The 24,788-nt window shown below is 46.9% G+C and overlaps 1 protein-coding gene across 1 annotated transcript in view; it reads right to left on the reverse strand.

Moving 5' to 3' along the window:
- Nucleotides 1-24,788, reverse strand: part of ROCK1 (Rho associated coiled-coil containing protein kinase 1) — a 3,300,884-nt gene that overhangs the window by 1,055,010 nt on the left and 2,221,086 nt on the right. The window contains exon 20 of the mRNA XM_069620881.1: nucleotides 10,702-10,886. Coding sequence (XP_069476982.1) covers nucleotides 10,702-10,886 — 185 coding nt within the window. The remainder of the gene's footprint in view (nucleotides 1-10,701; nucleotides 10,887-24,788) is intronic.

Raw genomic sequence — 24,788 nt, forward strand, 5'->3', positions numbered from 1 at the left:
GGTGTCTGACGGATTGCAGCGCCTAGGGATTTTGCTGCTGCTTTTGAAGTTTGCAGTTTCTCTAAACTGTCATCCGCCTTTTTCCCGAACAAAGAAGAGCCATCGAATGGCATGTTCAAGAGCCTGGCTTGCACATCAGGGGCAAAACCAGACTTTCTCAACCAAGCGAATCTCCTGGTTGTTGTACTTGCCGCCATTGCTCTGCTGATACTGTCAGCCGAATCAATGCCCGTCTGGAGGGATTCGCACATAGCGTCTTTACCGTCCTGTATGATATTCAGGAAAGCCTCCCTTTCTTCTCCCTCCGGGATGCAGTCAGCCGCTGTAGAAGCACATTCCCAAAGTGTATGGCTAAATCTAGCAAGGGTGCAAGTAGCATTAACAGATTTTAACGCCATGCTACATGCCGAAAAAACTTTCTTTGCCATAGCATCATATTTTTTATCGTCCCTGTCCTGTGGGACGGTAGGATAAGCAGTCTTGACATCGTTAGAAGATGCTGCCTGTACCACCAGACTTTCTGGGGATGGGTGTTTTGACAAAAACTCCGGGTCTGTAGAGGATACCCTATATTTTGTAGACAGTTTTTTATTTACTGCCGGGACGACATCTGGGGTTTCCCAGTTCGTCATAATCTTCCTCTGAAGAGCTTTATGAAAAGGCACCACAGGGTCCTCCTGTGGGGCCTTGTCAAGAATATCCGTAAGGTCATCTTGTTGGAAAGATTGTGAAGGTGCAGACCACCCCATTAACTCTGTGATCCTGGCCATTAAGGCTCTATAGGGGGTTTCAGCATGCTCCCCCGGGTCTGGCCTAGCAAACTCCACCTCAGGGGAAGTGTCTAACCCACTTGCCTCATGCAAGGAATCATGAAGATCCTTTAACCTGCGTTCTTCAGAGGAAAATTCCTCTCTAATTGGGGTTACAGGTCCCTGCAACTCAAATGTGTCATCCTGTTCAGACAATTCACCCTCTTCCATAATTGAGGACATAGTTCTCAATTGTTCTGAACTCATAAAGGGTGTAAATCCCATTTCCAAGGCAGAGGGTGCCGAACTTGTCATAATCGGCCTCGAAAACGTCGATGTCGTCGACGCCAAAGGCTTCGAGCGTGGCGTCGAAAACAAAGGCGGAGGCCTTGATGACCTCGACAGAATTGGGATTCTACTCGACAATCTCGAAGCCATCGACATCGAGGACCTGGGGATAGTCACTGGGTGTGTCGTGACCGTGACTTTTCTTGGCGTTGACACCGGTGTCGAAGCTGGCGTCGAGTCGACAGACCCGTGTTTCGAAGGTCCCTTCGACAACGGCGTCGAAGACACCGACCTCGGCGTCGACGGAACCTTCGTCGACGGCATCGACGGAACCTTCGAGGAAGGTTTGGAGGTCATAGACCTACTCGAGGGTTCGAGACGCGCTCGAGAGGTTTCCTTCGCCGGGTACTGCGACTCGCTGCGTTTTTGACCTTCGGGTCTTTCGACCAGAGCATCGCTCTCGGCAGTCTTCGAGGGGTTTGAGGCCGCTTTCGCGAAGACGCTCATCATATTTTTGCCGAATTCCTCCCATTCAGCCCGGTAACTATGTTTCGTGGGGCAAGGGATTCTTTTTGGTGAAACAGAGGAAGAGGAAGATGGAGAAGGGGATCTTCGACGTCTCCTCTTCGAGTGCTTCGATCTCGAGGAGTGATGGAACCCACTCCGAGACCTGGAACGCGAATGGTGACGAGGAGAAAAATGTCTCGACTTCGTCGACGAAGAAGAAGCTTTAAAAGTCTTAACTTTTCTCCAGCTTCTCCCTACGCTCCTTCAGGGCCTTAGCTGTCATGGACATACAGTCCTCGCACTCCGAACTATGGTGTTCAGCTCCCAAACACCACAGACAAACTCTGTGAGGGTCAGTCAGCGACATCTTTTCCCCACAATCTCGGCATTTTTTGAAGCCGGATCGAGGAGTTGTCGGTTCCGACGAAGAAGCCATCGAGTACGGATCGAATAACTCGAGGTAAATAGATTAAATCCTGACAAAAAACTGAGCAACGGTATTCCGAGGCACTGAGTAAGCGCGGAAAAACGGAACTGAGCAACGAACGCTGAGCGCGGCCTTTATAGGCAGGATGACGTCGACACGGCGGCTGTCGAGGGACATCGACTCGGAGGACGTCGACGCGCAGCGCCCTCTAGAGAAAAATTTTCCGAGGCCAGCAGAGCTGGAAGGAGATATCTAAGATGAGGAATACGTCGGAGGACACAATCCCTTCGAAAGCGGGATATAATCCCAGAACTTGTGGCTGCTAGCTCTACTATAGACTATGTGGGACAAAAAAATCCAGTTTGATTTTAGGCAATTATTAGCTAGGACATTACACCACTCCTATCCAAGCCTAAACCAACAAACAATTCTCTTTTCCCATTGCCAGCTTTGGTTGCCAAACGGCTTTGTCTGGAATTTACACCTTTTATGACTAAGTTCATCAACCTTTCACTTGTTCAGGGATTTGTCCCAGATGCTTTAAAAGCCTCGATTGTTACTCCCCTGTTGAAAAAAACTGGTCTGGATCCGGAAGACTACGGCAATCATCGCCCTATTGCGGGTCTTCCCTGGCCAGGCAAAATCCTGGAGAAAGTAGTGACTAAACAGTTACAGGACTTTACAGTCTGGTTTACGCCCATTACATGGGACAGAGACTGAAATTATGGCAGTCTGGTATGACAAGTTGCAGGCAGGAGATGCTGGGAAACTTTCCCTGCTTGTGATGCTCGATCTCTCAGCCACATTTGATACGGTGGATCATAGTATTCTGCTAGATCGCCTAAAAAATTTGATCAATGTGAGTACTGGGGCACTTCAATGGTTAACATCTTTCCTGACCGACCGTCAGCAAAGTGTTCGAGTGGGGGGATTTCTTTCAGAAATACTCTCTCAGTGCTGTGGTGGGCCCCAGGGATCAACTCTCGCACCACTTTTGTTTAACATTGACCTTCGTGCCTTGATGAATATCCTGGAAAAATATCATCTCAGGTTTCATTCCTATGCTGATGATACTCAGCTGTACATCAGGCTTGATGAGGTAGAAGATGCTCTTGCTTTGGTTACCAGATGCCTAGACGAGATAGGTACTTGGATGGAGAAAAATTGGCTGCAACTGAACCCAAAAAAAATTGAGGTGATACTGTTTGGGCCTAAGCATTTGCTTGAAGGAGGAAAATGTCCCCCTCCTCCTCAGCTTCTGGGAGCTAGCCCTAAATATTCCACCAAGGTAGAAAATCTGGGCTGCATTTGGCAGAGTGACATGGGATGTAATGGCCAGGTCTCAGCCAAGGTGCAGTCCGTATTCTATAATATTCTCCTCCTGCGCCAAGCTCTACCCTATGTGCCTAAACTAGATCGTGCTGTAGTGGTGGGGGCATTGGTCAACTCAAACCTTTATTACTGCAACCGACTTCTGGCCGGAGTACCGAGTAACCAAATCCATCGTCTCCAGAAAGCACAAAATGCCGGAGTCAGACTGGTGTTTGGTGTGTCCAAAAATACCCATATATCCGGTCTCCGTCGATCACTACATTGGCTGACAGTGGAAGATAGGGTTAAATTTAAGACCGGTTGCCTGGTTTATCGATGCTTGCATGACATGGCACCTGTATATTTAATAAACAAATTGAAACAATACCAACCTACTCGTAGGTCGGAGGATCATCTCCTCCTTGTAATTCCCAGGATGAAGTACAGGTCTAGAGGAGATCGGTGTTTCTCAGTGACTGGACCCAGATTGTGGAACAGTCTCCCACTATATCTGAGACAAGCGAACTCCTTGATGACTTTCAGAGCAGGTCTCAAAACTCATCTCTTTAAATAAACTTGTGACTCTGGATTACTCTTTGTCCGTTTGGTCCCGTCTTTCCCAGTTGGTCCTCCTGCCCTTTTGAGCCTTATTGCTTTGTTCCATCTGCGCCAGGATACGATTTGGTTAGTTGTGTGCACGTTTACAAGTGTTTCAAAATTCCAAATTCATGTACTGGCCTTTATAAATGTACCCTTACTGGAAATATTAAGGCTGTCACCCAAGATCCCGGGATGAATGGAAGGGTTGTTGTGACCCCTGAAACTGCAGATTCCCTCAACCACTTATATAATCATTTAGGAGGTGCTTATCCTTTTTCCTGGAGAGTTACATCTTGGAAACAACCGTAGCACCTTTAATGCATCTTGATCCTTTTTAGCCTTCAAGTTTTTCCTCCATTCCTTTGACAAAAGACGTGTTGATGAGGGTTGCAAGCATTCTAGCTCTGAAACTAGTCACCTGGAGCCAGGAATACTGCTTAGTGTGACGGGGTTAATCGCCTGACCTTCTCAAGAGGGGATGAAACCCCTCTCAGCCTTGGTGGGCATACCAGGGAAGAATCCAGAGCCAGTCCTACCCCAGAGGAGGACGGTTGTAGTTAGGAGGGCCCCAATTCCTGGCCCCTTCCCATGAGCCAGTTTATGTGCAGTACCAGATTGCATCACCACATATATGTGACCTCAAATGCTGGCCTTGTTATACTAGAGCAACAACAGATTCTGGAGAAGAACACACGAGACAGAGAGCCATCAGCGCCCCACAACAGGAAATCCGAATGCTCCGGTGCAGAGAAAAAGCTAAAGGGAAGAGAAACGGAGAACGTGCCTCTCCGTCAGAAAGCCCATGCAAGCGGCATACACACAGCACGAAGGGAGGGGAAGAAACGGAGGCAGAAGCCAGAGCTGCAACGCAGCAGTTACCGAAAGCACACACAGCATGCCAGCCTCTGTCCACCCAATGAGGAGACGATCACTAGAAATTCTGTTCTAAACAGGCATGTTTTATCTAGACAAAAGGTGTCTTGATGTATGATTTATTCACTGTAAATACTTTGTTATGAGATTCTTCCTCTACAAAAATGTACTTTTCTAGAGCCCGCCGTGACGAAGGACCGCGAGTCCAAAATGCATCGGCAAGGGCCTCTGCAAACCAACAATTGAGCAAATAAAACAGAAAATGATCTGAATACAGAGAACTGAAGCATTTCTGCATAAACAGATGATGATTTTCAACTTTTGAATCATTTGAAGTCGTTTCTACTACATAAATAGGTGTCTCCAGGCTCAGTGATTGTTTCACTGAGCATCTTCTCTCCTTGAGACAAGGGTGGACAACCAGTGTCATGCAACAACCGCCCCAACAAAGAAATGCACTTAGCTTAGGTGTGGCCAGGCGAGGCCACCCTAACATGAAATTAGACCCTGTACAAACGGCATGGTTGATCCACGGCAGCCCCATGTGGAGAAAGGGGGTAGGGTTTAAGGCACTGGGTGAAGATTCTGTTGTACATAATACAATCCAGGTGGGGAAAATAGAGCCAGACTGGACAGGGACAGCCGACCAACCAGAACATAGGGAGGGGTTAAAAGAGACCCCAGGAAGCAGAAAATTGTAGATTGTTGGGGCAAGGCCAAAGGAGAAGGAAAGTGAAGATGATTTTTGGAGCATGTGCGGCATTGGTTAGTGAGTGGAAGTGGTACTACGTTTTGAGTGTGAGTGAAAGACTAACCAATGTGATTAGGAGGGAGAGTGAATGTCAAGTGCTTCTGTGAGTGAAAGGAGGGCGTTTGCATAGAAATTGGGATTGAGTAGTAGTAATCGTAGAGGAGGGTCAAGTAGAGTGGATGAAGTAGTAGTAGTTGTGGAGGAAGAAGTAACATTAAAGGGTGGAGGCAAGATTAAGATGGAGATACATCAGAGAGACGGAAGAGGAAAATGCAAGGAATGGAGAAGGCGCGTGATGTTGGAGAAAAGTGAGTAGCAAGAAGCGAACATGAGGCAGTGAGAAGAGGAGGAGAACGTCAAAAATAAAAAAGACTGAATCAGGAAGAGTGTGGCACAATGTTTAGATAACGAATGACTGGCTAGTGCAGGGCCAGTCTAGGAAGTCCGTGAGTGGGGTTAGACAGATAAGCCATTATGCCTTTAGGTCATCGCTGTAAGTACAAGTCACAAGCCTGAATCCAGACATTAGGGGGGTCAATATTCAGTATATACTAGCCTGGAAAATAAAGATGCATGGGCTAAGGAGAAGCAGTGCTTTTTAGACTAGAGAGATGGACGGCCGTAGGGCCCTGAAAAAACAAATAAAAATCCTTCAACCATTTCTGAGACTCAGTGTTTTTTGGGCCCTCTGTAACTTAAGTATGGTTGTGGGTGCAGTTAGGTGGCCTGCAGTGTCTTCCCAGTCGAAGGCATTCTTTCTGACTGCACCGAAGAGGAGTAGTCACTCTTGAATTGTTGTTTGTGCCTTTGCCAGGAAGGTTTCAGTCATGTGCTGAAAATAAATCTCCTCTGATATCGCACTGGGAGCAGCCATACCTGCACATACGTGCAGTGGCATTAGACATGTTTACATTACAAGCAGCTGAAGTCTCCATCCTTTTAACCATATGAAATATTATTTTACTCTCTGTCTAGAGGGGCATCCGTGGTAGAACATCGAGTTCCATGAGCCAGAGCAGTGATCATGATCAGCAAGTCAATGATAAAGTGGCCTTCAAATAGTACTGGATCGATTGGCAACAGCTCTAATTTATTTTCTATTCTCATTAACCTATCTGCATGTGGCCGGCACCTCCATGTATATCTTTTACTAGCAATGCCCTGGCTGCATAAAGGTATATATTGGGGGAGAGTGTGTGTCTCGTCTTTGTCCTCAATACAATCCCTTTTCCCCAGGGACCTGCTGAACATTTAAATTAAACCAAGCAGCTGCCCTCTTGAGAAGTGCACCATAAATACTTTGGGACTCTCTGTGGCTTTTTGTTCTGTCCCTTCAGGCAATTCTATTATGATGGCTGCAGGGTTATCACATGGGTTATTCCAGAGTGCCACGTATACTCGATTGAGCCTCATCTGCTGTGGGCTCTGGTGTGGCTACATGACATGTAGTGTTTTTGTGGTTGGCTTGCCTCTGTACTCATGGGGGCTTTGTTTTTTCCTTCTTTCCGCTAGTTCTCTATCCATTACAAGTAGGTTGGTGTTGGCAACGGTTTGGTCGAATTAATCTTCCTGTCAAGAAGCAGTCCCTGTGCTTGAGGGGTTAGATGCCCTCCTGCTCAATGTCCTTGAACAACAACTTCCACTTTCTCCTCCGCCAACTCATATTAAGGCTCTGTAACTTGTGATTGATAGACCCACTTGCGGCTGTTAGTTTAAGTATATACTTAAAACTGATCAGAAAATGTATTTGTAGAGGGCCCACAGTTTGTCTTGAGGGCCATGAGATTGGTGTGCATCTGATATGGCTGATTTTTCGGCATCACTCCTAGGTGTGGGCTTCTGGCCCCGTTAATGTGGTGTACATTTGTCAAAGTTTTGTTTTTGCACAGATTTAACCAGCACTGGTTGGTCAGTGTTAGGCAGAAACCTGTGCAGTTCCCTTAGGGAACACTGCAAAAGATTTAAGACTACAGGTGTTGGCAGTAAACCCACTTGGTAGCAGTCTGTACCACCCAGATTTACCTGGTAGCTGTGGCTGAGCAGTCAGACTTCCCTCAAGAAGAGTTAGGCAGTATGCAAAGTATACACAATAGGCACTCAGATACAACAATACAAGCAAACACTGACCAGAGCTTTGGTATCAAAGTATATAATTATTTATTTAAAAACACACTGTTGAAAACACTCCAGCACTCTTATTGTAAAATATTCTAAACACAGTTACTATTATAATATATACACCCCTTTTTCCTTATCAGATAAGTCACTGTAAAACACCACTTATTTTCATACAGAGGTGAGTGCTTAACTAGATGGCACTCCAATAAGTTTGTGAGAAAGGGAGGGGAAAAAGACAGAATATGGAAAGGTACACCACTCTAAGATTCAGGAACACTGTTAGCAAGGCAGAAGAGCAAAAGTCACTGGTGAGCCAAAGTCCAAAGGCTGGGCCCACACTTAGAGAGAGCAGAGCACAAATGCGCCCAAGATCACACAGTTACACTAGGCTTAGAAAGTCTTGTAGAGGGTTCAAAAAGAGTTTAGAGAGGCTTTAGGAAAGTTTAGCCAGGGTGTCCCAGGCTAACTCAAGTTCGAAAGCCGGGGACTAAATCTACCCCGTACAGTCGGTAGCAAGGGAAGCCAGGCGGGACACGGTACCTTAAGTGGGAAGGATCCTCCAGCGGTGGCAGTTGTTCCTGGTAGTGGGTGCAAGTTGCGTCGTCGTCCAGGGGAAGAGAAGATCTCGACTTGGAGGAAAGATGAAGGTTGTTGCACTACCAGGGAAGAAACCAGCCGTGGAGATTTCCAGTTAAAGGTGGTACCTTTGTTTCGTGGTCGTGGTAAAACGTGGTATCCCGGTTGCCGGGGTGCTTGGCACCGGCAAGGCGGCCACGAGTTACGTCGGGAAGGCGAAAAGACGGTGAAACTGGTTATCCCCACCAGTCAAAGGAAGAAGACTCTCTGGCGGGAGATCTCCTCTGTCGTTGGGAAAAGTGGTGAGACGGTCCAGCAGGGCTCCACCGGTGGTGGTGTCGTGGCACGTCGGCTCAGCTTCTCCCTCGTCGGATTCTTAGGTCCTGTGGCGACTTCTGAAGTTCCAGTCCCCAAAGCCCTGCTTTTATGCAGAAAACCCCCATTCACTCAGCCTAGCTGTCACTCAAACATGCTAAGTGGTGAGCCGGCCGGCTCACCACTTGGGCCAATCAGGATGGAGTGCGACTTGAGTTGCCTAGGCAACTCAGTCCAGGGTGCCTAAATTCCCCTCCACCCCTCCTAAGTACCGCAGACAGAGTGGCACCACTTTGGAGGGCTTCTGTGGAGAAGCCCGCCAAAAAGTGGAACAAAGGGCTCGACTTGGGTAGGAGTCACAGAAGAGAACACAAACGCCATTTTAGAATCAGGTTTTGGCAAAAAATACCAACCAGAGAATTAATATTAATTAAATAAACCGGCAGTATGTTCGAGGCTACCGTAAATAATTAAATAAAGATAGTAGCCTAAAACAATGGGAAATCCCATAGGAAAATATTCGCGGTTGAATATAAAAAGTAGTATCCACTGCCACCAGCCAAAACTTGATCTGGGGGGACGGAGACGTGCCCACTCGACTAACAGACCCTGGGGCAATCGAATTGCCCCAGCCAGTACGTCCACAATATGATGGTTTGTACTGGTTCTGTTCAGAATTTAAGACTAGTAAAGTCAATGGTGACTTTACATGCCCTGGGAGACAGTAGTCAGTCCCAGGGTATGGAGTCTATACTGGGGGGTCACTATGACACCCCTGTGTCACTGCACTGAGGGTGCTGTGTAACACACATCACAAAAACACATGAAGCCCTATGGAGTAAAAGACCCCATAGCCCATTAAACACATCTAGATTCAAAGAAACACACCCAAATCATGTCCAAGAGTGAGGGTAAAAGAGTCTCACTCTTGGCAGGAGAAAAAAATAAACCCCAAAAATCCAGCAAAGCTGCTGGGGGACTCACTAGGTTAGGAAATTCAGCCTAAACAGAGAATTCTCCCTAACAGTCAGCACCATGTTTAGCTGGGTGTTTTACTGGCGATAACTTTTCGACGCAATGCCTGATCGTTTCAAAGTCATTTTTCAGTGATGTGCTTGTATTCTTGGGTGCTGCCTTGGTGGCAGTCCAGGTTTTGTGTTGCTGACTTTGCTGATGTTAATGGAGCTGGCACTGGCACTAGGAACGGTAGTTGTCTGTGAGTCACTTACCTTTGCATGTTTCGGCACTGTTATGGGCAATTTTGAGCCACGCATCCTTTTGGGTGCCATGTTGTGAGCATCTGAGTCTGCCGTCTGGCTACCTCTTTCGAGAGGGGGGACTGGCTGTTCTGAAGCTCTTGAAGTTTTTTCATTTTGGAGCCTGTGCAGTCTAGATCTCTTCAAATCAGAGTTCATCCTCCACCCCCTAGCAATTCCACCTCAATAACATCCTCTTTATGCGTCAGATGTGCTCATTTCCATGGCATAAAGCAACCAGTGCTGTTGCTTTTTGCTCTTTAGGTTGAGTTTCAATTTCTTTGATGTGCTATCCCGATCTTTAACATGGTCTCAACCGCAAGGAATCACGGGTTGCATTCAGGGCAGAATTTTTAAAATGTCTTCTCCATTTGAAAAGGTGTTGGGGCGGTTGTGGGTCTCTATGTACTGCGGGGTTGGGAGTTGGAGCCTGTAAGTATGATGCTGTAGATTGGTGTTGTTCATCAGTGTTGAATTGGTGACCTTACCAACAGCAGTAAAAAACACTAAGGCAGTAGACACTGAGGGAGACTATGGATTGCGGCACAAAAAGGGTAGGCATAGTAAAGGAAGGGCCCTGACGATGCCTACTTTTACTTTGTAGGTAAACAACTTGTCATTCTCAGAACCCATCATCAAATGGGGTAACATGCATAGGATGGTAAACAAAACATTCACAAGCGCTAGAAATAAACACACAGACACGTCACAGCCAATGGAAAGGGGGGCATGACAAAGGTGGCCGTTGAGCCAGTCCGCACACCTGGTGGTTGCTAAAAAACATTCCGGATCAGACAGCCCCTGGAGGAGATTTCAAAGAGGAGGAATCTGTGGACGCAACACACCCGTAAGAAATATCCATTGTACTAGCAACATTTCAAGTTCAAAGTTATCATACAAGGAAAATTAAGGGATATTGAACACACATACTTGGTTATTTGAGCCAGCTCAAATTCCAACAATCGTTTTGCTTCCAATAATGTGTTGATCTCCTGCTTTTGCTGCTTTTCAGAACCCTTTAAGTTGTCCATCTCAAAAGCTTGAGCTTTCAACTCATTTTGTGTTGTTACCCTCTTGGTTGTCTCTTGATCCAACTGAAGTGTTAAATGTTTAACCTGTCAAACAGACGGTGAATATATTATTTGCAAAAACTAAAATAAAGGTGTAACAAGTACTATATAACATCATGAGACAACAACATCTGGATAACATTTCTAAATTCAAATGCACAGATGGGCTGGGAAGAGGAGCGAAGAGGCAACTACCCTAAGCTAGCAGGGATGTTGCTCTCAAGTCCAGGGCTGTGATATGAAAAACAATAACAAAAAGAGAAAATCCTTCAGAATCCAGCATGCCTTGGAAAAAAGCGATGATGCACTTGTGTTGATTTCAACAATGTAGCAAATGCGCTCGAGTGTCCCACACACATGGGCCTCAACAGTGAGTGAATGAGAGGGAGAAGAACAAATGACTTACCCCTGGTAATGTTCTTTCTGATCAGTGTTCCTCCCACAGACTCATCTTCGATAAATATTCTCCTGCTTTGCAGCTCTCTGAAACTTTTTCCCAGCAGGGAGTGCCGTGCACTCCGCATTGATGGTAATCGAGTCATCTTAGTGACCGGATGGGACGTTGATGCGGGTACAAATAGCACGCTCGGCTCCCAGTGACCTCAGTTGTTATTTTTCCCCTTGCACAGCCACATTAGGAATTAGAGACAAAAAGTAGCCCTTTAGGCATTAAAATAGAGTCATTGTATAATTGTATAAGAGAGCGCCTTGACAGTGGGGGTAGTCTGGGAGGGTGATGAGGAATCCGTGGGAGGAACATTGTGCGACCAGCATGTTATCATCAAGTAGACACAGATACAAGACGTACAGGCTTCAAAACCTTTATTAAAATACTTAAGGTTGGAATAACTCCTAACTTGCCCTATTTCTAAAGAGGGTTTCCCTCAACTGATGTATTTAAGGCTCGTCTCTAAAAGTCCAAATCAAAATACTGTCTGTGTCATAACCTATTCTTGCCCTCACTTCTAAATACTAACAATGTGTAGGGAATGTCCGACCAAAAAGAGGTGCTCAAAATGATGCAATAGTTTCTTCCCAAGTTCAAGACATGCAGGGATACAAAGTTCCTCAGAATTGACTTCTTATAAATGTCACAGTACCTTGTCTTCTCAGGAGCTTCTCACACAGATCCCTTCCCTAGATTCAATGCACTCAGGGATACAAAGTTCAACAGGTTTCTCCAGACTAAACTTTAGAAATATCACAGTACCGTCACTCATAAAAGTTACTGTGATTCTCCTTCTGAATCCTTTGCACTTGGTCTTTCTGCTGTGTGTGTCATCTGAGGCTTTCGCTGCCACTTTCTCTACCCCTCCTACACCTCTGGCTGACTCACATCCTGAAACAGCCCTCTTCAACCTCCACTCTTCTATCTCTGACACTCTTTATGTACTTGCCCATCCCGAGGTTCCGCTTGAAGCCCAAAGAAAAGTGCAACTCTTGGTACGACTCAGACCTCCTCACCCTTAAATGCAAGTGTAGGGTGGCTGAGAGGAATTGGCTGGCATCTTGTGCATCCTCTGAAAAACTGGCCTACCACCTGCTCCAAAGGCAATACCGACTCTCTGTCCTCACCCAGAACAGAGCTCACATCCAAGCCTGAGTCTCTGCGGCATCCAACACCTCAGTCGAACTCTTTAAAATTTGCAAGGAGCTGGCCAATCCTGCTGCAGTCTCTACCTCCGCTGTCCCCTCCCAGGCCCTCTACATGGCCTTGGCTTCACATTTCATCTCTAAAACCCAGGACATACTTTCCACCCTCTCATCGTCTCCTCCTGCCTCTACTTTCTCCTCTACCTCTGCCCTCACGGCCACCTCTCCCTCCTCCCTTCTTTGCCTTTCCTCTGTTTACCCCCGACAAGGTTTCTCGACAAGTCTGATCTATGAAAGTTTTGTCAAAACAGGTTCTTTCCTGTTCATCCAAAACCATCAAGGACCACATTGATACCCTTGCTCCAAACTTGGCTGAATTCTGCATTCACTCCTTCACCAATGGAACTTTCTCCTATTCCCTGAAGCACTCTTGTGCACCCTCTTCTTAAGAAACCCTCAGCAGATCCCTCCTTTCCGGCTAACTATCGCCCAATATCCATTACTCCTTTCCTGGGAAAACTCTTGGAAAAGCTGGCCATCTCCCAGCTAAATCTTCACACTGAATCTGTTGGTTGTCTCCACGCCCACTGCTCTCCCAAACATTTGTGTAGACCTGCTCTCTAACCTTGATGGCAATCACCCCTATGTCCTTATTTTACACAATCTCTTTTCTGCTTTTCACACAGTCAACCATGCCATCCTGCTCAACTGGCTCCGTGATAACCTGGGTATCACTGATCAGGCCCAGGCTTGGCTGACCTCTTTCCTCTCTGACCGACCCTCCCAGGTCTAACTTGGGTCCTTCCTCTCCTCCATCTCGCGCTCTACCTGTGGTGTTTCCCAGGCATCTAACCTTTCTCCCTGGCTGTTCAACCATTACCTGGCACCTCTTGGCCACCGCATTGCTGCTCTCTACTCCAACTTTCAGTGATATGCGAGTGACAATCAGCTCGCTTTCAGGCTCGCATCAGACATCACTTCTCCCTCTCTCATCCTGGATTGTCGGTATGCAAACCAGGAGTAGTGTGCCACTAATGATCTCTGCCTTAATGCCAGTAAGACACACATCCTCCTCATCGGGACACCTGCACCTTGCTTTCCTGTCACTCTCTGGCTGTTCATCACTCTGGGCCCTCTTCCTGCTCCCTCCTGTGCGGCTAAGAACCTCGGGGTCATCTTCAACTCCACACTTTTCTTCTCTCCTCCCATCTCTAACGTCTCTAAGAAGTCAAACTACCAGCTGCACCTCCTCAGAGGTACTCTTCCTTTCCTCACCTTCCCCCAGAAGCTCACTCTCTCCAGAGCTCTGGTTCTCTCTAGGCTGCACTACTGCAACAGCCTCTTTCTAAATCTGTCTGCCTCTACTCTCTGTCCTCTACAACTCATCCAGAACAGGACTGCGAGACTTGCCCTTGGCCTCAAACCCAGGGATCATATCGCTCCAGCCCTGAAATATCTCCATTGGCTCCCAGTGGCAGCAAGGATCAAGTTCAAGACCCTCTGCATTGTCCACAACGCCTTCTGGGGCCTGGTACCGCAATACCTCCAACTCTCTCTTATGAAATATCTTCCAACTCGAGCTCTTCGATCCTCCACCTCCAACTCTTTGAGTGTTAGTCGCTTCTCCAAGCATCAAGTTGGGGGCAGATCTCTTTCTTCGGCTGGCGCCTCTTTCTGGAACAGCCTCCCTGTCTCTCTGAAACTTGAGCAGGATCATCTCTGGAAGCACCTCAAGACCTTCCTCTTTGCTTCTGCCTTCTCTCTTCCTCTCCCCTGCTGGATACTGCAGGGGAGTATACCGATACTGCACTGGCCACCTGGTTACCCTCTGAACTCAGGCCCAGGACTCTGCCTGCCCAGTTGCACCCCTGCACTGCCTCCTGGCATCCCCTGCATTTGTGGTCTGTATCTGCAACCCTACAGTTCCTTAACCTGTACTTATTGACACCTGTTGTCTGCACTACTTGTATGTGATCCCATGTATGGCACTTCCTGATCCCCTGCACCCTCTGGCCCTTCTCCCCTCCCCTCTCCCCTGCACTTGCGCAATCTCAATGTCACTAGGCCTAGTAAGCGTGTTCTCTTTGTCCTCCCTGTTTCCCCTCCCTTGCCTCGTTGCGCCTTGAAACACATGCGTATAGGTGCGTTATGAAGGCCATATCGTATCACAAATGTCCAACAACTTTGTTAGGCTTCCCTTTCCAGATTCATTTGAACACTCAGGTTTCCCTTCCCCAAGTTTCTTGTCACTGGTTTACCAAAAAATGCTTGGGGGTCCCTTTCGCACCATAATGATCAGTTTTCAAGCTCCCCTAGTCTGGGCGCAGTTGTCAGACCGCACAGTCCACCCATTACAGGTCGCGCAACCAGGGGCCTCTAGCTCTGCCCCCTTTATAGTTCTTTCTTAAGAAAATGTACTTTTCAGGTTTCAGCTTCTCTTGTCTTGTCCTTGTTGCCAAAAAGCCACCTTGCAGCGCGCATTGCTTTCTGCTTGTCAGTGCCACTTTGCTCGCACTTCGCAGCTTTGCACAGCTCCCCTCGGCGTGTCAGTTTCCTTTTTCTTCTTTACCGAGTCTTTCGACAAAGAAATGTCTCTAACGCGAGCACTCAGTAACTGCTTATCACTTTCAGACTCTTGGTTTGTCTAGCCAAGCTTAAATTTCCTTGTTGGAAGGCTTTAACAATGCGTTTGTCCTTTCCCTTGCCTTTGCATTGACACATTGTGTTTCTACCATTCAACTTGCATTGATGGATTGTCTTGCAATCAGCAGAGACTTGGGATAACGGGTTTTAACATACCTGTGTTTACTTGCTACAAAGTATTTCAGGCGCGCACATCACAATTTGAGTCTCTCAGTTTCAGACTCACCGGCAGAGATTCATTTTGTCACGCCTAGGCTATTCACTTTTTTTAACACTGATGCGTCTCACCGCCTGCCATTCAGACCTCCTAGCTCCACCAGGAGAACACGCAAAACGTAGGGTTCTTCAGAATGCATGTCCTGTAGTAATTCCTGAATATTTTAGGGGTATAAAGGTTTTTAGTCTCCCTCCTCCATTGGCCGGATTCTTCACCCCGGTAATTCATCCCCACATCACTGTTCCCAGGGAATGGGTTTGGCTGCATCTGTTGTGCCCTGGCCACGTGAGAGGGGTCTTGACCCGGGATTTGGGGAGAAGCAAGGCTGATTCTTCACAACATCCATCAGAAAGAACATTACATGGGGTAAGTAATTTGTTCTTCTAATGGATTGTGTCCTCCCAAGGATTCCTCATCTTCGCTAGACTCCCACAGCAGTAAGATCTTAAGGAGGAAGGAACTCCATGGCAATTGTGTTATCACTTGTTGGAGGGCAGCCCTGTCAAAACGAGACTCACTTGAGGATTATATGGCCAGTCAATAGTCTTTTGCCTGTATGGAGGACCATGTTGCTGCCTGACAGATATTCTTTAAAGGTAACCCTCTTTGGAGAGCAGAGGTAGCTGCCACACCCCTAGTGGAGTGTGCCCTGAAGCCTTTTTACACACTCTGCTGTAGCATTCATAAACACAAAGCACTATCTATCTTTAAATGTTTTGCTTTGTTATACCTTTGCCAATTTTTGGGACGCATATACAATGAACAGCTCGTCTTCCAGCCTGCATTGGCTCATCCAGGCGATTTACAAATTCAGAAACATGTTGGGGTCGAGTATATGCAGCCTTTATTCCTCCTTGGCTGGATGAAGAGGTGGATAGGAGGCTGGCAAACTGCTGATTATTGCTGATTATTGGTATCAAATTTGGGGTGATAAAAACAAATTAGATTCTTTCATAGGTCCGACTAAGATCCTATCAGATACATAATCGTGACCACTTACCACTAAAAGTGCTGCTGCTTTCAAATGTACATGCATATTTTTTCGTCTTTTCAATTAGTTGCTTAAGTTCTCCCAATATCTTAAAATCTAGGTTAATTGGGAATTACATGTCAGACCGAATTGTTATCCAAACAGAAATAGAGTTCCCATGACAGTTAATACTTTGTTACCCAGACTTACCATAAAGTCTTATCCCATGTGTGCTAGCAAATTTATAGGCTCATCATCCTTTCAAAAATCAGGTTCCAATAACTAAAAAAGTTAAAACCTCGTTGGTATACTGTCCATGAAATAACTCCCTCCCGCCCCCCCAAATCCCCCAGATTGGCTTGCGTGTGTATGGTTCCATAGTTATATGAAACTAAGTAACCACAGCCTTAATGTTATCCTTATTTATTAGGCCCAAAAAAGGGAAAATGAGAGGAGGGAGGGGCTCTTGTTTTCATATGTAAATTGTGCATGTGACATGCACGCATGACATCATTCCGATCGGTCTGTTAGAAGAAAGGATATATTTTGCTCAAGCATTGAGTAATATTGTATCTCTTGGTATTGCATAAACTTGTCCTCGGATTCTGGATTTAAGTAGGTATATCAAGATATTTTCAAAGATACAAATTCAACTTTTCACTGTTGTGTGATGTAAATTAAATCAACACATTTACTGTACATGTATTGATGTGCCGAATCTAAAGTTGTCCGATTACTCATATGCACAGAATTGACGCACATTTAATGACCCTACTCTTGCCCATAAATTGAACTTAAAGCCAACAGCTTTTCACAGATGCGTATTCATCTTTTAATGTCATGAGATTGTAAAATACCTATCAAATGATGGTGAGCCTCCTGATGCTAGAGACGTTTTACTTAGGATATCAAATCTTCGTTAGTATTCACGAAATGCTAGTATATGCATATAGTTCAGGGTCACAGTTCTATGTGAAATATTGGGTGGATGGTTCTGACAGATACGCTGAGGTACCCGATTACGAACACACATACGGCATATCCTGCATTCAGAAATGTTTCTTATGCATACAGAAACATGTTCTCCCCTTAATGGTTCATAGAAATACATTCATTTCATGCTCTGAGTTGAGCCCTGTGATCGATACCACTATTAAACAATTTTCAGAAAATGTATAATTGAGCTATCATCATTGGCCTACATACTATTGTCATTAATGTAGAATGGGGAAGCGCAAGTCGTCAGCATCAACATATATTCTGTACTAATTGGATCAGGAAGATTGGGGATTTCTCCCTAGTGTTGGCACTGCTGCACACCACACAACACAAATTACGGTCTTGGAGCACCGACCTAAGGTTATAGACCCACTCAATCCCTGTACCATAGCCTTTCAGAAGCCAAGCGTGCAGGTTGCGAGTGTGTACGCTGGGGTGAAGAACCAGCTCCTGCCCCCTCCTGAGAGAGGTGGTCTGGCCTCCGGGGAAGACTATGTAAAGGACAGATGGCCATATCCAGAAGGTCTGGGTAGCACATCTTCCGAGCCCAGTCCGGGGGCTATCAGGAACATTGTTGCTTTGTACCTCCTCAACCTCATGATCACTTGAGGGATGACGGCAATCCGTGGAAACGCATACAAGGTCTGGAAGTTCCAGTCCACCACCAATGTGTTCTCCAGTGCTCCACTCGGGGGAAAGTCCTGGAGCAGAAAGGTTTGCACTTCCCGTCCACATTGGAGGCGAACAGATCCACCCGAGGGGCTCCCCAGAGGGTGAAGATCTCTAGAAGAACTTCATGGCACAGCTCCCACTCGGAGAATAATCCCTGCCTGTTCAAAACATCTGCCATCGTATTCTCCTTCCCAGCGAGGTTAATTGCCGACTCGGAGATCTTGTTCTGCAACCACCAGAACCAGAACCAGAGCTGAATCGTCTCTCTGCACAAGGGAAGTGGCCCTACACCACACCTCCCTTGTTGATGTAGTGCATGGCCACTGTGTGGTCTGTCATCCCCTGTATGGAGGCCAGAAAGGCCATCAGTGCTAGTCTGATCACCTATGTGAAGTTTTTTCTCTGCCAGTGACCACATCCACCTCACCGTCAGCTCGTTCAGGTGAGCGCGCCAGCCTTTCAGAATTGGGTCCGTCATTATGGTTGCCTCTGGCCACGGTAACCAAAACGGTTCTCCCGCAATCATGGTCTCTGTGCAAGTCCACCACAGCATGAATCAAGTCAGTCATACTGCCAGAGCACGGCGACCATTGAGATTTGAGGAACCATTGGAGCAATCTCCTTCTCAATTAAGCCTCTTGCACCAAGTAGATGCAGGATGCCATGAGGCCGAGCAACCGCAGAAAGTCCAGAGCTGGCAGATGTTGGGTTGTTAGGCAGAATCCTGTGCAGTGCCCTTAGGGACCACTACAAACAATTAAGACTACAGGTGGCAATACAAGTTTTACCTTAGGTACAAGCCTGTACTACTATGTTAAAGTGGTAGCAGTAGCGGAGCAGCCAGGCTTATCCCAAGAGTATATGAGCAGTAGCAGAGATTACACAAAGGGACCACAATTACACTGACTCAAGGTTTCAAGTAAAAAATATAGGTACATTTATTTTTAAACAATTTGTTATAAACACAACACTTCTATTAATTTGAAAACCACACGTAAAATACACTACAACTAACCAATTCACTTTGTACGGTATACTTCAAGGTAAGTACCCTGTGTTTTAGCGGACCGGTGTTATGAAACAAAAGACATTAACGGGAATACACTTGCGATCACTTTTTGACAGTAATGACAGTTCGGTCTTACTAAAGAAACGCGTATTCGTGGCAAGAAATGTAACCGGGGCAAAAACACACTTAGCACCTGAGATACCCAGAGAGAGTTGAAGGCAAAAATCATAGGCAATACTTTTGTCAAGGCAGACAGAATCAGAGAACACTCTTAGACAGAAATTCAAACAAAGTCAATAGGCCGGAGCCAGTGTCAAGTGGAACCGGGTTCCTGTTGTCGAGGATCACACAGTCAGATGGTTCATGATTCAGCTTAGCCAGGAGTACTTCGATATTGTCACAGAGGAAGCAAAAGTTATAAGGAGGAGGGAAGACAAGGGCAAGCCTTGGAGGCGAAGAAAAGGGATCCACCCAAATTCCTCAAGCAGAACCCAGTACCTTATTCAAGGAAGAAGCTGGTGCCACAGCAGTTGTTCCTGGTAGTTTCCTTGGTTCCTGGAGCTTCTATGCGAAGGAGGACGTCTGGATGGGTCTGCACCACACAGGGCTGAAGCCGGCAGCAGCAACAGTGAATAAAAGGTGCGCTCCTTAAAAACAGGAGAGGCTCTTCAGAGTGCTATCCGGACCACTACAGCAGTGTGCAGCGATTTCGACCACAAAGAGGATCCTCTGGCTGTAGAAGATGAGCTGGTTATCCCCACCAAGCTCAAGGGAAGAAGACTCCGGACTGGATCTTCTCTGGTCGTCGAAGGGTAGATAGCTCAGGACTGCAGCAGGGCTTCACCGGGACGGGATAGTTGCAGCAGTCGACTTCTTCTCTGCTTCTCTTCGGTTCCATGTAGTTCCAGTGGCGACTCTGCCTTCTAGCCTAAGATACCTGCCTTTATGCGAAAATCCCCCATTTACACAGCCTGGCTGTCAATCATGCAGCAGGGGGGGGGGGTTGTCCGGCCCGGATAACTACCTCAGCCAATCATAGCAAAGTGCGACTTGGGTTTCCTACGATACCCTGTGCAGGGGGTGACTACACCCCTCCCTCACATTCAGCACACCTAGACACCCAAGCGCCTAGAGGAGGGCTTCTTGGCAGAAGCCCGCCAAAAGACACTGAACAAAGAAGGCAAACCTAGTTTGCCGCACAAAGTACAACACAAGAAGGATTTTAACAAAAAGAAATGGCGAATAAACCCGACCAGAGCCAAAAGAAAAAGTATTTGGTCAAGCGGGTTTAAGTTCGAGGCTAATACAATAGCCTAAAACAATACCACGTTTATATAGTATAATCGCGGTAGAAAACTTAGGGTACATACCACTGCCACCAGCCAAGTCTAAATGTTAAAAGAACGAAACAATGCTCTAGGAGGTACAGATAACAAGGGCTAAAGATGAACCCTTCCCAGTACTCCATGTAAGATGGGGTGTACTGGATCTGTGGTTAAATGACTAAGTAAAGTTAATGGCAACTTTACCCTTTTCTGGGGGACAGTAGTCAGCCTCAGAAATTGAGTTGGTGGGAAGTCTAAAAGACAACCCTGTGTCACTGCACTGAAGGTGCTGTGTAACACACAAAATTAATGGGGCTACTGAAGTGGTGTACACCAGAGTCCACAATCACAAAAACAGATGAAATACACATGGCAAAACACAGATAAGAGTGGAAAGAAAGGGGTACACTATTACCAAGTGGAAAAATAAACTCCAGAGATCCAGCAAAGCTGCTGGGGGACCCACTAGGTAAGGGAAATTAGCCATTGAATGAGAATTCTCCCTAACAGTTCTGGAACTTGGTGACGACCTGCAAGCTGTGTCGAGCCCTCTCCTCTGAGGGGAAAGCCTTGCCCGAGCGAGAATCCAGGACCGCTCCGATGAATTGGAGCATTTCAGATGGTGTCAGCTGGGACTCTTTAAATAGAGGGAGAAGACCAGCTTGTGAAGGAGGTGGCAGGTGTGATAGAGATGATTCAGGGCTTGATCCAGGGGCTGATTAACCAATCCGCTTGATATGGAAAAACATGAATCCCTCCTTTCCTGAGACTGCCTGCCACTACTGCCAACAGGTTGGTGAAGACTCTCGGGTGGAGGTAAGCCCAAAAGGCAGAACTCGAAACTGGTAGCAAGTGTTGCCTATGACGAACCTCAGGTACTTTCTGTGCTTTGGATGGATTGGTGGAACTAAGCTTTCTGTAGGTCGGGTGACACTAACCAATCCTGAATTTCTAGGGCCTGGAAGATCTGCGAGAGTGTTCCCATCTTGAACTTGTCCTTCCTGAGGAGCTTGTTCAAGTGCCTCAGGTCCAAGATGGGTCACAGACCTCAGCTTTTCTGGGACCAAAAAATAGTCGGAGTATCACCCCCCTGTTCCTTTCCTATACAAGTACCAACTCTATGGCGACTTTCTCCAGAAGAGAGGAAACCTCTTGCAGGAGTAGTGGGTCTGGAACAGGAGGTCATCTGGCCGGAGGGGGGAAATCTGGAAGGAGCCTTAAAAAGAGGAGGCAGTAATCCTGAGAAACAACCTGAAGTACCCACGCGTCTTATAGAACAGCACGCAATTCTTGCAAATGGTGGTATAGACGCCCCAGCACCGGTGTATCATGGCAGAAGTCTTTAAAGAGGCTTTGCGGCAGGGCCTATACCGGAGGGGGCAAATGCAAAGCGGTCTGTGTTTCATGTCCTCTACCTCTAGAAGGTCGAGAAGCATCTCTGATCTTGGCGGGTTGCTTAACTTTCTGTCCATAATAATTTTGGAGTGTTAAAAATGGATGTGGTATCTGTACTTCTGCCCACTATATGGTTGGGGCAGAGGCACAGAGCTCCCCAGCCAAGGTTCTCTAATGGTGGCTTTGGACAAGCAATCAAGGCTGAGACTCAAGGGAGGTGAAGCAGGCTGGTTCTTAAGTACAGTGAAACCCCAATCTCACCACAATGGAATGTGCACATACTATGTTAGGTGATAACACAGTCCATTTATTAAAGAATCAAATGTCAGGTAGATATAAACAAATAAGACTCACTTTGTACTAGAAATCTAGTCAGGTAACAACGTAATATATACAGTTCTGTGTGGTACCACTGTTACCTTTAAATTCAGATATAATACACCAACTGCTGACAGTTATTAAAAAGAATTTAAATTATTAGGCAAGGGTTAACCTCAAACATTACTGTAGAAAGGCAGGTAATGCTTAGAATATAGGTAGAATGCTTTATTTAGGGTAGAAATGCAATAATGTGTGAGGACATCCCTCACCTGGGCAACCTGCAATGAAAGGTTAAGGTGTACATTATGTTGTATATTACATCCCAGTCCAAATATGTTCATTAATGGTTGCTTCCGTTTCTACAGGTCCTCCCACCCTATAGTACCTGGGAAGGATCCGTGAATGGAAGATGCTCTTCCTCGTCACAGTACCTTGGCAGTCAAAGTGACATTGTTTCTCTGCTTTACTCGACAATGCCCCGCGAGGGTGTACCCGCCCCCCAACCCCCTTGGAAGAAGGGAGTCGCTGGGACGTCTGTTGAACAGGAGAAAGGAACCAAGCAATGTATGAAAGACAGCAATAAAGGTCTGTCACAGTGGTCTCTGTTGTTGGGTTACTACGCCGGCCGTGGGATGTCCCATGGAGATGAAACCTGCTGTGAACCTCGACAAGGCGTGGATGATGAAGATAAGTCTCTTGGTGGTCGTCCGTGACTTTCGGTGGTGACGGTGCAGTGACAGTAGTAGGTGTCGGGTTTCGCAGTTGCCCGCCTTTCAGTTCTTTGGTGCTGCAGCCACAGCACAGACAACAGGATGGCTTCTGGTGACTTCAACTCTAGCACTGTACTGTCCTGCAGACCCTAACCAAGACGGGACCTTCAGTACGCTTTCTTTGGTGTTTGTTGGCAGGAAACCTACCGGCTGGCACTCCTCTGCAGGCAGTTACCCTGGATCTTCTCCCGTGCTTGGAACAGTGGACAAAGGTCATGGCTGCAGTGCCACTTGAAGATTTCTTGTGTTACTTGGAACTTTGACAGCTCCGGGCGTCGAGCAGCACTATGCCAGGGGACACCCTCTTCCGGGCGATGCACGGAAACTTGGCTTCCAGCTGTCACAAACACTCCAATGGTCCCTGAACAACTCAGATGGACTTCTTGGGTTCTAGATGCCCAGGCACTCCTCTTCTGGACCCACAAAAGCACCTCATCAGGACAGCAGGCACACAGGACTGGCTTTGGGCGAAGAACACCAGTGGTACAATGTCTCTTGGTAGCTACGGGAAGAGGCAGCCTATCTAGGTTCTATCTGGTTCAGTCATCAAATCAGCTTTTGTATTTGATATAGAGTTGTAGCCACAGACTTCTTCCTCCAGCTGGATTCAGGATACAAGCATCTTGACACTTCAGCTTTTGTTTTGGTTTTGACTTTCAGCTTCTGACCCTGAGGTAAGTTGGGGTCCCTAGTTATACACACATGTTCCCCATTCACTCAGGCTGAGCCAGGCCCAGCCAGCCAATCCCACAAAGTGCATTCTTGCAGCTACCAATCATGCTCTCAGGCATTCGGGATATTCACCCCAACCAGATACCCATAACGCAGGATGTAGATTGGAGGCAACTCCCAGCCTTTTAGAGTAATCACTGCATTCACTCAGTTTCAGTCAGAGCAGGCTCAGGCAGGACCACAGACACAAAACCAGACACCCACAACACAGAATGTGATTTAGCTCCTCTCTCCATTCAGGCCGTTCCCAACCCTGATATGATATGGCATTTGTAACGCGCCTATACACAAGTGTTACAACCCTGTGGTGTACCCCACAACAGCAATCCCTACAAAGGCTCATACTAGTCTAGCAGGGGTAGCCCCAGTTCCATATATGGTCCTTCCACCCAACATCCAATCAGGGAAAGGGAACAGAGAAAGGGTTTCCTCAGGATTTTGAGAAACAAGGGGTGGGGGGAGGCAAAGGAAACCAAGAGGCCATCAGTGGCCATCTTGCCTTGTCCAGGAATCCATTGATTCCTATGGCAGGGCCAGGGTGTTCCAAAAAGGGAGGACACCCAGAGACACTGTCAAGCTAGCATCTAGCTGCCACCAGCCCATACCCTGCTCTGTGAGCAACACACCGGTACCCAAAAACACACACTAGGAGTACAAGGGTGTACCCTTACCCCTGGTGCCCTAATGGTAACCCAGAGGTTTTTGTCCAGCAATAACAAAAATGAAGAGTCTCACTGCCAGGGGTCCCAACTGGACTACTTTGCAGAAAATAATCAAGAAACACAGTCTAAAGGAGGCAGTGGGATAAGGACAAAGAAGCCCTGTCCCCTCCAAGTCATTTCCAGCATCACATGGAGGACATTTCTTTGAAGGATCTTTGACTGCCGTGGATGATTGCATTTTTGAGGACTACGGCACAGATGGTAATGACCGAGCGGTGAAGAATGCATCAGCAGCCGATGTATGTGGCGGCAACAGTCCTCGAATTGAGGATTTCACTGGTCTCTAGATCTTTGGCGTTGAGGTGGTTGGTGAATCAAGTTCCTGTCGGCTTTGTCAGGCACGGTGGGCTCAATGGTCTTTTTCCCGGAGGAAGAGAGAAAAAGCAGCCCTGCTTTCTCGAACACCTGCATGGTGTAAACTACTTCCTACTTCTCAGCTGAGGTGGATTTCAACGGGAAACGTACCAGTCTTTCTGGAGATGAGTCTGTGGGCGAATGTCTCCTCCTCTTCTTCTTCGATGAGGAAGAAGAATAATGATGATGGGAGTCGCTCCTTAAGTGAGATATTTTACAGTGTTT

This window comes from Ambystoma mexicanum, chromosome 5q (genome assembly GCF_040938575.1).
Source record: "Ambystoma mexicanum isolate Mex_15411 chromosome 5q, UKY_AmexF1_1, whole genome shotgun sequence".
In the NCBI taxonomy this organism is placed as follows: Eukaryota; Metazoa; Chordata; class Amphibia; order Caudata; family Ambystomatidae; genus Ambystoma; species Ambystoma mexicanum.